Source organism: Cetorhinus maximus, chromosome 2 (assembly GCF_964194155.1).
Source record: "Cetorhinus maximus chromosome 2, sCetMax3.hap1.1, whole genome shotgun sequence".
In the NCBI taxonomy this organism is placed as follows: domain Eukaryota; kingdom Metazoa; phylum Chordata; class Chondrichthyes; order Lamniformes; family Cetorhinidae; genus Cetorhinus; species Cetorhinus maximus.
In genome coordinates this window covers 73,686,946-73,702,504 of record NC_135880.1, presented here as the reverse complement: position 1 = coordinate 73,702,504, position 15,559 = coordinate 73,686,946, and the positions used below count along the sequence as shown (strand labels likewise).

Sequence of the window (15,559 nt, the reverse complement as noted above, 5' to 3'; positions counted from 1 at the left end):
TTGGTCAAAGAGATGAGTGTTAAGTGGAGTCTTAAAGGTGAAGAGTGAGTGAGAGAGGTACAGACTAGTGAAATAATTTAACGTGTGAAGTACAGAGATGAGTACAAGGTACATAACTGTAACTTGTTTGAAAAAATCTTTAAAAAAAACCAATTTGCATACACTTTTTATTACAGCTGGGACAGAAATGTCCAGATGTCTTGGATATCCACTTTGGTCAATGTTACAAGATCACAGATGAAGGCATGATAGCATTGGCACAGGGCTGCCCGAGGCTACAGAGAATCTACATGCAAGAAAACAAACTGGTATGTCAAAATTTAAAGATTGGTGAATTGAACTGCTTTCAAATCTTATGTTAAATCTGATGGCCAATATTTTGATACAGCGTTTCTGTTTAAGAAGTAACTTTTTCTTGAGTAAAATGCTTGTAGTTATGACTGATTTTATTCATGTGCATTCTGCACTGAGCTGGAGTTTTATTTTTTGCAACAATATTGTTTGTGAAAGATAAGTTTCTGACTTAATTCATCAGTTGTGCAGATGTTGTGTTATTAGGAAGCCACATACAGAAGCTCAAACTTGTTCGTGTATGATTTCTAGACAGGCAGCTTTCTGGGAGTTGCAGGCAAATGAAGAAGTAATTTGGACATTGTTCAGATCTTTAAATTCTGTTCTATTGAAATTCGTGGTCTTTTATTCAGAACAGGAAATAGAATCTCTGTTTTATAGTTAGAAACATATCTTCAAGCTGTTTACTTTCAGATTTTATAATGACTGACTTTTTGCCATTGCTTAATGGCTGTTTTAATAATTAGATGGTTAACTGCTCAATAGCTAGATATCTTCCTTTTCAATTTAAATATCCATTTCAAACATTGACTTTCAGTTAAAGAAAAGTAGAAGCAATCTGAAGTTGCTAAATAGGGTTTGGTAAGTTGAAACCTGAAATGTGTTGCAGATGATACATAATGTGAAATATCATATATTTTGGATGAACAAGATATTGTCCACACTCTATTTATAGAGAATATGGTGATATTATATTGTATTAATGAAGGATTTACTCAGCAGTGAGGACAACTTGGAGTGGGGAAATTATAGAGATAAGGGTGCTCAGAACAAAGTCACTTGAAGGAACAGAAGTCCTCTTCTTGTGATGGAAACCTGATTATTATTCTGATGCCTGTTGGGAACATGAAGCATAATACATAATCGGGAGTGTGATATTGATTTTTACTTTACTAGTGTGGTTACATGGGCCATTCTTTTGAGGAAAATAAACAGCCATTGCACACTTTCTAATTTTTGATATTATGTATGACATTTATAGCAAAATCAATCTTCAGTGGTTCCATGCTGTAGAAGTGGAAGGAATTTATGGTTAAGATACCATCATTCCAATATCTGTCTGTGAATAATTCCTTGCAGGAATAAAAATTGCTTTGTTCTGGAATGTATGAAGTCTGATTCAATCCTTTTCTGCACTGAGAGTTTGTTATTTCTAATGAAATTTGGGTTAATTCCTCTTCTAAGTACCATTTTCATTATTGACAAAACATGTTCCCATTGAGTTGAAATGCGAGCAGTTTATTTTTACAGAATTCCTTCTTGGGCGTTGCTGGTAAAGCTGGCATTTCATGCCCATCCCCAGTTGTCATGAGAAGGTCATGGTGGGCCTTGTCCTTGAACCACTGATAGCTATTTAATACAAATACAGCTGATTCCATCAGCTGGCCATATGTTGATACATCAACTCTAATTAGCTGTGCTATTGTACTGTATTATGAACTGGAGGCTGGAACTTCAGCATACTTTTGTACTTGTTATGGTTGTTCACTTAAACTGTGACAGTTTGTCAGATTGAAGGAAAATGTAAGGTCCAGTAAATTAGAGTTAAACCTATTTTTTAAACCCAGAAATGGGTCTGGCCTTACTGTTGGTATACTGCAGTTATTGTGCAACAGACACAACCGCTTTCCCTGTTTGCCACAGAGAGCAGTTCACCAATGGGCAGCTTCAATGTCGAGCAATGTCTTTACTTGTCTCCATCGCGTAGAAAAAGGGCAGAGGTTCTAAGTGGTCTGGCAGGCTTAAAAGTAGATGAATCTCCAGGCCCGGATGAAATGTACCCCAGGCTGCTGAGTGAGGCAAGGGAGGAGATAGCAGGGGCGCTGGCAATAAATTTCAATACCTCCCTGGCTGTAGGAGAGGTGCCAGAGGACTGAAGGTTAGCCAGTGTGGTACTGTTATTCAAGAAGGGAGGAAAGGATAAACCAGGGAACTACAGGCCAGTCAGTCTAACCTCAGTGGTGGGGAAACTATTGGAAGCAATCCTGAGGGACAGAATAAATCTACACTTGGAGAGGAAGGGATTAATCAAGGACAGTCAGCATGGTTTTGTTAAGGGGAGGTCATGTGTGACCAATTTGATTGAATTTTTGGAAGAGGTGACCAGGTGTGTCGATGAGGGCAATGCATCTGACGTAGTCCATTTGGACTTAAGCAAGGCTTTTGATAAGGTCCCGCATGGGAGACTGATAACGAACCTAAGAGCCCATGGGATCCGAGGCAAATTGGATCCAGAATTGGCTGAGTGGCAGGAAGCAGAGGGTGATGGTCGAGGGGTGTTTTTGTGACTGGATGCCTGCGTCCAGTGGGGTTCCACAGGGATCGGTGTTGGATCCCTTGCTATTTATGGTATACATAAATGATTTCGACTTGAATGTAGGGAGCGTTGATCAGTATGTTCGCGGATGACACAAAAATTGGTGGGGTGGCAAATAGAGAGGAGGATAGCCTTAGATTACAGGAGGATATAGGCGAGCTGGTCAGATGGGCTGATCAGTGGCAAATGGAATTTAATCTGGTTAAGTGTGAGGTGATTCACTTGGGCAGGACAAACAAGGCACGGGAATACACGATGAATTGTAGGACCCTGGGAAGTACCGAGGATCAGAGGGACCTTGTGTGCATGTCCACTGGTCCCTTAAGGTAGCGGGACAGGTAGATAAGGTGGTTAAGAAGGCATATGGGATACTTGCCTTTATTAGCCGAGGCATAGAATATAAGAGCAGGGAGGTTATGCTGGAAGTGTATAAAATGCTGGTTAGGCCACAGCTAGAGTATTGCGTGCAGTTCTGGAATCCGCATTATAGGAAGGATGTGATTGCACTGGAGAGAGTGCAGAGGAGATTTACCAGGATGTTGCCTGGGCTGGAGAGTTTTAGTTATGAGGAGAGATTGGATAGACTGGAATTTTTTCCCTGGAGCAGAGGAGATTGAGGGGGACATGATTGAGGTGTATAAAATTATGAGGGGCATAGATAGGGTAGACAGGAAGGAACTTTTCCCCTTGGTGGAGGGGTCAATAACCAGGGGGCATGGATTTAAGGTAAGGGGCAGGAGGTTTAGAGGGGATGTGAGGAAGAATTTTTTCAGCCAGAGGGTGGTGGGAATCTGGAATTCACTGCCTGAAAGGGTGGTAGAGGCAGAAACCCTCAAAACATTTAAGAAGTATTTGGGTGTGCACTTGCGATGCCATGGCATACAAGGATATGGGCCTAGTGCTGGAAAGTGGGATTTGAATAGTTAGGTACTTGTTTGACCGGTGCAGACTCGATGGGCTGAAGGGCCTTTTTCTGTGCTGTGGATCTCTATGACTAAAGTTAAGAATAATGGATTTAAAGATGAAAGAGGAAAAACATATTTCAGGAAAGATTGAAAGTGAGAGGTGTGGCCATGTGGTATCCTGAAGAGTGTGCTGTGTGAGGACAAACCTGTGAAGGAAGCAGCTTCTCGCCACTGCAGAGAAGTGTTTGTTCCAGAAAGCAAGGTTTTGATACAAGCCTTGGATTTCCATTATCGAGTGAGAGGGAGAGAGAAGCCTGTGAAATACCTCCCCTATAACAACAGTGGGTGCCTTGTGGTAATATTACTGGAATTTATATGGATTAAGAATGTGTGGGAAATGTTGCCTGGATAAACGTGTTTATTTGTGAGTCCAGCTAAGTGGAAATCTTTTGGCAAACATTATTCAACTAAACCTAACTGTGTAACTGTAATCTTGTGTGTTTAAGTTTATTTTTCTTTTGTTAATAAATGTTTTAATTGTTAAAATCTCCAAAAGTGTGAGTGGAATCTTTACTTCTGACTTCAGTCCACATACCTTCTCACAAAAATACAAATTGCAAATCGTTGTGATAGCTTGACCAAGTTTCCCTTTGGGATTTGGTCAGTCTGGCAATTACCATCTGCCATATCATAACACAGTTATTGATAAATGTTGATTTATTTTGGCTTTGTTTGTGAGAGCCGTTGTAAGCATTCGATGAAGTATTTTATTTTTTCCTTAAAAAATACTTTTGTTGATTAAACCTGAAGTTTTTCTGATCATCGATATTGGGCTGTATTTTGCTCCAAGTGTAAACTAGTTTTGCTCACATGTGATTTCACCTAATTTCTGACTCAGATTCAAGAAAGAAAGAAAATCAGAAGGCATATGTGAAATAAGTTTTGTTTTAACATTTTTAATTTCCTACTCCCATTTTAAAAATGAACAGGACGAATGTGTTCACATGTTAAATTTGTGGCACAAGCCAGACAAACCCATCATAAGAACATAAGGAATAGGAGCAGGAGTAGGCCATACAACCCAGTGAGCCTACTCTGCCATTCAGTAAGATTATGGCTGAACTTCTACAGCAACTCCACTTTTCCATTCAATCTCCGTATCACTTTTGGTGCCCAACAATCTAGAGTATATTCGTTAACTGAGCATCCACAGCCCATTTGGCAAAATAATTCCAAACGTTCACAACCCTTTGAGTGAATAAATATTTTCTAATTTTAGTCCTAAATGACTGATCCCTTATCCTGAGACTATGATTCCTGGTTCTAGACTCTCCAGCTAAGGCAGCTTGTTGGCATCGATTCGGTTAAGCCTGCTTAGAATCTTGTATGTTTAAGTGAGATCACCTCTCATTCTTCTAAAACCTAATGGTTATAGGCCTGTTCTATTCAACCTCTCCAATAGGACAGCCCTCTCATCCCAAGAATCAATCTAGTCAGCCTTCTTTGTATTTCCTTTGTATTAGGTAAGGAGACCAATACTGTTCACAGTTCTCCAGGTGTTGTGCTTCCAAAACTCTGCATAATTGCAATGAAACTTCCTCACTCTTATACTCTAACTTTCCTGGTTGCTTGCTGTACCAGAACTCAGTTTTGGCAATAAAATTAAGACCCTACTTATTTTTCAAATTAAACAATATTTGGACAAGTTTCTTTAAATAGAAATATTGAATGATCATTGGGATGTTTCTTCACCAGTAGTAGCACTGCTGCCATCTTGTGTAGCATTAGCTCATGATGGTAATGCTGGCTTTTTCTAACTCCTGCTTTATGTTTTGTAGACCACTGCTTGTGTATTGAATATTTATTGGTAACACAATTTTACTTCAGTATTTTAATTTATATTAGTAATAAAGTATTTGGTTTAATAAGTTTAATGGGAGCTTCCCTCATGGGCGAGTGAGCTTATCATGCAAGTACTTTTTTACATACAGGTCAGGAAGGCTCCAAGCCTTCTGACAGAATTAACAGACTTCAGGTGTGGAAGGTGTTACAGGCATTGCAAATGCATAAGAGGAGGTTGTTCAGGGTTCCTATTCCCGATTGCTATCCAGACATGCCTTCTGTTGCTATGTGGATATTAGACAACCTGGGGCTTGGTTGTGAAGAGCCCTGCAGTCAAATAACCTGCAGACACTTGCTATCAAGGATAATAAATGGTGAGTATCAACTTGGCTTATGTACCAGAGGGTGACGAGTTACAGTGGAACTGTACTTGAGCATGTTTCAGAGTGGAGGGGTGGGGTTTAAAAATATTGGACGAGAAACACAGTTGAGACATTAGTTAAATGTCCTTTTTGTAGTTATTCACAAAAGGCATTTTTATCCATTGACATACCAAATGTTCAGGGTAATTTTGAACTCATTCACATGGGTTTTATATAAAAAGTATTCCATGCAAAGCATCACACAAAGCAAAATTGTTTAGTGTGGGATTATTTCTCAAATTTCATATAATCTGATTTCCTTCCATTTGATAGTTTTCTTTCCTTTCAGTGATCATTTTACGTTTCATCACTTCCCATGTAACAGATCGTAAGGACCAACTGGTTGCAGATTTCTACCAGTTTCAATTTAATTAATATTTCCAAGTCTTCCAATTATCCAATTCTCTATTTTTCCCCTCCCTTTCAGTGAGCAGCACATGGCTTCCTCTTAGCATCTCTCTTCTCTCATCAATAGGTGGAAAATTGGAAGCACACACTTGGTGTATTACTTAATAACATTTGGTAATGCACAATGGCATTTTCTGCTACTGGGGTGATGGTGGGAGTTAAATCAGTGAGAAATAAATTACTTTTTGCTCAATTATCTGAAAGTTGAAAAACAGAAGAAATATGAAGTTATAGGAATGTCTTAAATCGATGCAGGAGCAAAAATCACAAATATTCCGCTGATAGTAGTTGCTTTCAGAGTTGAGGCAATGTATGAGAAGCTCAGTGTTGCATTTTATTTGTTCCTTGGATATTTGTTCAGCGTATATCGCTGGTAGTCTTCCATGGAGTTCAAAGTCCTCTGCCTCTGCTGTTCTTGTGCAGCAAATCATTGTGAGAGAAGCAAGTTATGGCAAACAAGCAGTGCAGATTAAATCAGAATATGTCCTTTCTGTGCTCAGCACCAGTGCACAGGTTCTTTTGAAGAAATTATTTGCCCATTTCAAGATTTAACAAGTGTCAGAACTTTTTGATTAAATATACCGTCTTAAGATATAGTGGGCAAATTTCAATAGCACCGTTGGAGCTTTTATTTTTCTCTTCTTGGCCTCCACCTCTCGCTGACTTATCCAGCTTCACCTGCTCCACCCCCCCTTAAACAGTATAAATTTCCTCACATTTCTACTTCTCTTCAGTTCTGAAGAACAGTTTATGCGGACTCAAAACGTTAACTCTGCTTCTCTCCCCACAGATGGTGTCAGACTTGCTGAGTTTTTCCAGCATTTTCTGTTTCTGTTTCTGTTTTTATTTATCATTTATTATTTTTGATTCATCTTGAGCCATCTTGAGTAAGGTGATTCTGCAAGCAAACGGGTAGATGTATTTGAGCAAAAGGTTTGCACCAATTTTATCTTACCTAAAAACAAAAATGTTGAAACCATTCATCGGGCCAGGGAACATCTTTGGAGAGGGAAACAAAGTTAACATTTTAGGGTTGATAACCTTTCATATTTTGATGAAAGGTCATGAACTTGAAACATTAACCTTATTTCTCTCTCCACAGATGCTGCCTGACCTGTTGAATAATTTACACATTTCTGATTTAATTTAAAATTTTGAGCATCTACAGTATTTTGCCGTTTCATGCATTTGATTGATTCTCAATTTATAATCACATGAATAGCACCAAATGGGATTAGAAGTCTTCTGTTTTTCAACAATGAAATTTCAGACAAAGTTTTGTAGAATAGTAGGACAGTGAAGGATGAGGCCATGGATCTGCTCAAGTTAGTGATTGAAGTACAGACAATGTCAGCATTTAATAGGTTAGATAAATGGTTGAAGGAAAAGAAAGAACTTGCAATTATGTAGCATATTTTGTGGCATCGTCTTGTCCCAAAGCCTTCCACTCTTGCCTCTGAGTCGGAAGGTTGTGGTTTCAAGCCCCATTCCAGAGAAGTGAGCACAGAGTTTTGGCTGTCGCTTCAGTGCATTTTTGAGGGAGTGCTGCAATGATAAGGCATTAAAATAAGAGGTAATCTACCATATTTTTCCTGCTGTGGGAACTGTATAATAGTTCTCACAGCATCGTCCAAAGAACAGTGAGGGAGTTCTCCTGTGCTCTGGCCAATACTTATCCCTCAGCTAACATGACTAAAACAAATTGGCCCTGATCTTCCGAGCATTGGCAATGATCGTCAGATTGCCGTTACGATTATGAATTCCCCTCGCTCGATGCTGCTGCACATTTCTACTGGGACCTTACGAACCCAGCTTTCCCAGAAATGTGCAGCGCAGCTTACCTTCGAGAGCTCTGTTGAAGTGGACTAGAACCGGGGAAGACATGACACACCCACTTTTTATGGCACTAGCTGCTGTATGGTAAGTTTAAAGGTTCACTTTGAACATTAGTGAATGCTAGTGGATGGGTGAATGGGAGGGTGAGGTGGGTGAGGTGGCAGTTGAATCGGGGGGGATAGTTGGATTGGGTCGGGGTACTCGGGTCAGAGGGGTCATTGGAGGGTCAGTTGTGTAGTTACTCATATGTTAGAGGAGCTTTTAACCTGCCTACCATTTCCTGGGTAACTATCCAGGAATGTACCGCAGACCTGTCCCAAGTCTCTGACTCTGGACCAGAGTTGGAGACATTCGCAGAGGGTCCTGGGGAGCAGGGGAATTTCCCATCAGAAGTTGAAACTTCCTGGGTAGTTCCTACAGAGGTCTTCACAGCCTTCACAGGGTCCCAATGTGCATCTTCAGTCGTACCTGACGATCTGGGAACCGGAAGATTTGGGCCATCATCTGAACATTTTGTCATTGCTGTTTGTGAGATGTTGTTATATGCAAATTGGCTGCTGTGTTCTCCAACATTGCAATTGTAACTTAAAAAGTACTTTATTGTCTCTGAGGTGCTTTGGCACATCTTGAGATTGTGAAAGCTGCTTTCTAAATGCAAGTTCTATCTTTTATTCAGTGACTGTTGTTGGAAGCCATAACTACTGTTTTAAATGTTGTTCATGGAATAGTGAAGATAATTTTTCATGTTTAACCATTTTTTATTGGGTAAGTCAGTTTAAGAAAAGCTGGCTTCTTGGAGTGTATAGTTGTTGGAGTATATGCTTTTCATGAGAAAAATTGACGTAGCTGTTAAAAATATGACTGTTGATTAAAGATTTTGGATATGGATTAGTGATTTTGATCTTGGGTTAACCTGAAAGCTGATGTTTGTCAGTTGATAATGTTGCAGATGGAAGACTATAATCACCATCTGTGTGTTTTTTATCCTGACAGTAAAGCAAAAAAACCTATGAACCAGAAGAGGGAGCATAAGTATCAGCAAAGTTTAACAGTAAGCTACCAATGAGTCTTTAGAAGCCAAGGACATGATAGCTTAAAATTGAGTTTGACAGTCTAAGTTAATATTACTATTTGTATTAGATTCTTGGAAGAATGATTTATGACTTCAATTAGCTTAACAGCAACTTAAATCTACAATTACAAAATTTTAAAACGTTAGGTTATACCATATAGAATTTTCTTTATTCATTCACAGGATATCTGCATTGTTGACAAGGTCAGCATTTATTGCCCATTCCTAACTGCCCTTGAGAAGATAGTGGTGAACCTCATTTCATTACTCGAACTGTATGTGTCCCTTTGCATTTTGTGATGCATTTGGCAATGAAAGATGTTTGGGGGCGGATTCTGGAGTCCACCAGGATGATGCTCAAGAGTCCCATTCTCATTGTGTTCAGTGGCCCAAGATGACGTGCCATTGGCAGTGGAATTTCAACTGCTCTATGCTACACTATATAGATACTGGCCTGAGCTTAGTATATGCTCTACAATGTGAGCCAAAAACTGTTTTGAAGAATATTTACATCTCTATTTGAATGATTTTGGAATTTTCTGCATCAGAAGGTGGTGGAGGCAGGGTCATTGAATATTTTTAAGGCAGAGGTAGATAGATTATTGTTAGGCAAGGAAATCAAAGGTTAGATGGGAATGTGGAAATTGAAACACAAGAATATCAGCCATGATCTTATTGAATGGCGGAGCAAGCGCAAGGAGCCAAATGGTCTACGCCTGTACCGATTTCTTATGATGTTGACAACCAGTTGTTGTGAATTATGTCATGAAACACCTTTGTATGTTATTTCACTTGGCATCCTCCAACATATGTGTTATTTTATATGTCCAAACTGTTTCTCAGCATAATTAAAATATGTTCAGTGACAGTGGTGTTGGTTACAGTTCTAATATTAAAGTAATTAAAAAAACAAGATCAAAAGCAGTAAGATATTTCAAACCTTGTTAATTTTGCAAAATGTGGGTAATAGATAAATCTGACAATTAGCTGTTATGTTGGGTATGAAATATTAATTATGAATTTGCATTAGTTAATGACATGGGGATGTTTATTAGTGTAAGATCAGGTCTTGCCACAAAGTGAAAGTTGCCAGCAATTCCTTTTTACATTCAAGGTCAAAGATTATTGTTTTACTGAGAAACATCTGAAGGCACAACAGGTGGTTGCTTGTATACTCGGAAACATGAAAAATATTACTGCATTAGCTGGACGAAGTTCAGCTTTGGACAAGATCCTTTTGACCAGGAGATTGTTGTGTTCCCATTCATGATTAATTCTCAAAGAAGATAACTGTCGAGTCCAATTCTGCTGTGCATGTTGGTTAGAGATTATGGTTTTCCCGTTCTGGGAGACTTGGCCAGCGATGAATGATACTCTGTAGTTTAAGAGCCAATTCTTGAGAAGACAACTTTATGGCAGGTTTACCAACAGTTGCTGTCCATATTAATGCATTTTATAATGAATGACTTTCTACTGAATAGCGCAGAGGTAGTTCAAATGGAAATATTAATGTAATTTATATGAATTAAACATTTCATCAGTTCAGTCAGAGGCATACTTCCTGTGTTTGAAATGCTGTGCTTTGATTTGCTAATCTGATAAAGATGGTAAATTTGAAAATGCTAGTTAAAAATTATTCTGTATATTTTGTTCAATACAAGTTTGGTCTACACATTTGAGTGCCATATTCTGATCTTGTATTTTTTGTTTTAACTTTAGGGTGTTAAATGTTTAGATTTGTATGTATTATTCATTGGGACTCAAATTTATATCAATAGTGACTCTATTATTTTCAGAGGTGTAAGTCTGCACAGTGAGACTGCCAGTATCAAAAGCAGGATGCAATTAATGAAAATGGCTTTAGGACATGTGGTGCAAATTGAACAATTTATTTGTTTATATTAACAAGTATTTATCATTGGAATTAATTCATTGCAATATTTTGAGTGTTAAACCATTTTCTACAGTGGATTGATACAGTTTAGTCTGCGTTGCTGAACTTTGTGTGTGATAGAGGACTGAATCTGCTATGGACTTAATACTTTGTCTAAGTTGCAATCACAGTTGCAACAAAAAAAGATAATTTCATGTTCTGAGTTTAAGACCTTCCTTGGAACAATTCTGAAAGCAGTAATACTCACCTGTCCTTTCTCCTTACAGGCACTGAGACTTACTGTTGTGTGTAGACGGCATTTTGAGTTTTTAATTGTTTTTCCGGCATTGGCAGTTTTTTTCCTTTTGTATTTGTCTCCATAGTTACTGTGGGGCAAAAAACATGAACATTATCTGATGAAAAGGATTACAAACAGGACAATACAATCGACGTTTATTTGTAAAAACAGACAAATTAATGAGCAGAAGGAAATTCAAGATTGATGGATTACTTCCTTGCATATTTCTAATCTTAGTTTTAAAAGAGTTTAATTTGCATTGCAGTCCTTTTTCAGTGAATTACAGTTGGAAGCTGTTCCATTATGTTTGAAAAAGAAAATCAATATTGTTTCACAGTGGAAGGGAATTATCTGGGCCACTCAAATTAGTTTAGCAGTTGGTTTTGGCATGAATTATCTTTTTATTTCAGAAATTGCATATTTTATACATTTTATAAAATGCCCTTCAGTTTTAGAACAGACTTAAATGACAGGTGACTTTTTAGATTAAAGGCGATGAATTTCTTCTCCATTTGTTGGTTTCCAAACCAACAAACCAGAAGGGTATATGACAAGAGCAGACTTTTTCTTTCCAACTTGATTCAGCTCGATGATTAACTTTACACATGACAGTATTCATTTTTCTGAATTCAATTTTTAATATTTTTTCAAGTAGCATTGTGTCCTCTTCCCACCCAGTAGGGTTGCAAGGAGACAATGGTGTGCTATATCCTGAGTGATTCTATTTCTGATTTTCCTTTCTCCTTGTGTGAAATTGCTTGGATTCTGTTCAACATATTCCCACATTGTCATGGCTAAGTGCATGAACTCATTGTGTGGGAAACTTTTGCAGCAAACCTGTGCCCTTCTCATTCAGGCAAAGCCTGCTGCAGCTTCAACACATCATTGATTCCCATCCAGTTATTTTTCGCTTGCCCTGTTGTTATTGTATAGGGAAAAGTTCTTGATAAAGTTAAGAACATTTATGGTCAGAGTTTATGGAATTGAATTAAGGTTAGGGAATGTATTAACTGTAAGAGCAAAAATTCTCCTACATTTCTGTTCCCCTGACACCAGCCAAACTCAGTGCCACAAGACCTTTAATTTAAAAAGTGCTGAGACACTTGGTAGGTCTGGCAACATCTGTAGTGAGAGAAATAGAGTTAACGTTCAGCTAGATGATCTTTCATCTAATTTGGTGAAAGACTATTGAACTGAAACATTAACTCTGTTTTTCTTTCACAAATTGCTGGCATTGGCAGAATTTTACTTTTGTTACAAGAGCTTTATTTTAATTGCCTTGTTTGTGCACATGTCATGTTATATGAAATGTTTCTTCACGCCCCTGAGAAAAGCAACACATGAAGCAATATTCACACTTTAGTAAATGCTGCGTAGAACAACCTGGAGGCTGTCCACCCTTAAATTCTTCTCAAGCAAGACCTTTTATCATTGGTAGGTGGAGAATAATAAATCAAGAAGATTTTGTGGAATGTCTACGAGATGGCTTTTTGGAGCAGCTTGTGGTGGAGCCCACTAGGGAACAAACAATTATAGATTTAATGATGTGTAATGAGGCAGATTTGATAAGGGAGCTTAAGGTGAAGGAACCCTTAGGAGGAAGTGACCATAATATGATAGAATTTACCCTGCAATTTGAGAGGAAAAATCTGGAATCAGATGTAACGGTATTACAGTTGAATAAAGGCAACTACAGAGGCATGAGGGAGGAGCTGGCCAGAATTGACTGGGAGATGAGCCTAGCAGGAAAGACAGTAGAACAGCAATGGCAGGAGTTTCTGGGAGTAATTTGGGAGACACAGCAAAAATTCATCCCTAGGAAGAAGAAGCATACTAAAGGGAGGACGAGGCAACCATGGCTGACAAGGGAAGTCAGGGACAGCATAAAAGCTAAAGAGAAAGCATACAATGCGGCGAAGAGCAGTGGGAAACCAGGGGATTGGGAAGCCTACAAAGACCAACAGAGGACAACTAAAAAAGAAATAAGGAGGGAGAAGATTAACTATGAGGGTAAACTAGCCAGTAATATAAAAGAAGATTGCAAGAGTTTTTTTTGATATATAAAGGGTAAGAGAGAGGCAAAAGTGGACATTGGGCCGCTGGAAAATAACGCTGGAGAAGTAGTAGTGGGGAACAAAGAAATGGCGGAGGAACTGAATAGGTACTTTGCGTCAGTCTTCACGGTGGAAGACACGCGTAATATCCCCAAAGTTCAAGAGAGTCGGTGGGCAGAGCTGAGTATAGTGGCCATTACCAAGGAGAAGATGCTAGGAAAACTGAAAGGTCTGAAGGTGGATAAATCACCTAGACCAGATGGATTACAGCCCAGAGTTCTGAAGGAGATAGCTGAAGAGATAGTGGAGGTGTTAGTGGTGATCTTTCAGGAATCACTGGAGTCAGGGAGGGCCCCAGAGGACTGGAAAATCGCTAATGTAATCCCCCTGTTTAAGAAGGGAATGAGGCAAAAGATGGGAAATTACAGGCCGATTAGCCTGACCTCGGTCGTTGGTAAGATTTTAGAGTCCATTATTAAGGATGAGATTTCAGAATACTTGGAAGTGCATGGTAAAATAGGGCAAAGTCAGCATGGTTTCATCAGGGGGAGGTCATGCCTGACAAATCTGTTAGAATTCTTTGAGGAGGTAACGAGTAGGTTAGACAAAGAAGAGCCAATGGATGCTATCTACTTGGACTTCCAGAAGGCCTTTGACAAGGTGCAGCACAGGAGGCTGCTCAGTAAGATAAGAGCCCATGGTGTTAGAGGCAAGGTACTAGCATGGATAGAAGATTGGTTGTCTGGCAGGAGGCAGAGAATGGGGATAAGGGGGTCATTCTCAGGATGGCGGCCGGTGACTAGTGGAGTTCCGCAGGGGTCAGTGTTGGGACCACAACTTTTCACTTTATACATTAATGATCTAGATGAAGGAACTGAGGGCAGCCTGGCTAAGTTTGCAGATGATGCAAAGATAGGTGGAGGGACAGGTAGTATTGAGTGCAAAGAAGTGGCAGATGGAATACAACATGGGGAAGTGTGAGGTCATGCACTTTGGTAGGAAGAATAGAGGCATAGACTATTTTCTAAATGGGGAGAGAATTCAGAATTCTGGAGTGCAAAGGGACTTGGGAGTCCTAGTCCAGGATTCTCTTAAGGTTAACTTGCAGGTTGAGTCGGTAGTTAGGAAGGCAAATGCAATGTTGGCATTTATTTCGAGAGGACTAGAATATAAAAGCAGGGATGTGCTGTGAGGCTTTATAAGGCTCTGGTCAGACCACATTTAGAATATTGTGAGCAATTTTGGGCCCCGTATCTCAGGAAGGATGTTCTGGCCCTGGAGATGGTCCAGAGGAGGTTCACGAGAACGATCCCAGGAATGAAAGGCTTAACATATGAGGAACGTTTGAGGACTCTGGGTCTATACTCGATGGAGTTTAGAAGGATGAGGGGGGATTTGATTGAAACTTACAGAATATTGAAAGACCTGGATAGAGTGGACGTGGGGAAGATGTTTCCATTAGTAGGAGAGACTAGGACCCAAGGGCACAGCCTCAGAGTAAAGGGAAGACCTTTTAGAACAGAGATGAGGAGAAATTTCTTTAGCCAGAGAGTGGTGAACTTATGGAATTCATTGCCACCGAAGGCTGTGGAGGCCAGGTCATTGAGTGTATTTAAGACTGAGATAGATAGGTTCTTGATTGGTAAGGGGATCAAAGGTTATGGGGAGAAGGCGGGAGAATGGTGTTGAGAAACCTATCAGCCATGCTTGAATGGCGGAGCAGACTCGATGGGCCAAATGGCCTAATTTCTGCTCCTATGTCTTATGGTCTTATGGCCTAAGATACATGACTAACCACTGGGTACAGTGTTCTTAATCCTTGAAACCAGCATTCTTCTCTGTGCATCAAATTATCCATCCGTATCCTCTTTGGGCACTGATTTCGGGCTTGGCCCTGTGTTTTCTGTGTTTTAACAAAATGTTATGTTGTATGTTGTTTTGTGTATTAGAGAAACAACTTCTGTTTTACACACCTATTACATGGGATAATTACTTTGACTTGCAAAATTAGGACTCCATCCAAGAACAAAGGCAATCTATATAGGACTAGATATTAATTATTTCTAATTAGATTGCTTAATATATTAAAGTAAACTTAACGCTAAACTTAGTAAACTTTGAATTAATGTTCCCCGTGCAGGGATTCACTTGATGGGACTTGGTAATTGTACAAATGTACAA

General features: G+C 39.3%; 1 protein-coding gene across 3 annotated transcripts in view; it reads left to right on the top strand.

Annotated features, from left to right (window-relative positions):
• fbxl17 (F-box and leucine-rich repeat protein 17) overlaps nucleotides 1-15,559 on the top strand; it is an 832,496-nt gene that overhangs the window by 98,450 nt on the left and 718,487 nt on the right. For all 3 annotated transcript variants that reach the window (XM_078566059.1, XM_078566053.1, XM_078566056.1), the window contains exon 6: nucleotides 177-308. In XM_078566059.1, coding sequence (XP_078422185.1) covers nucleotides 177-308 — 132 coding nt within the window. The remainder of the gene's footprint in view (nucleotides 1-176; nucleotides 309-15,559) is intronic.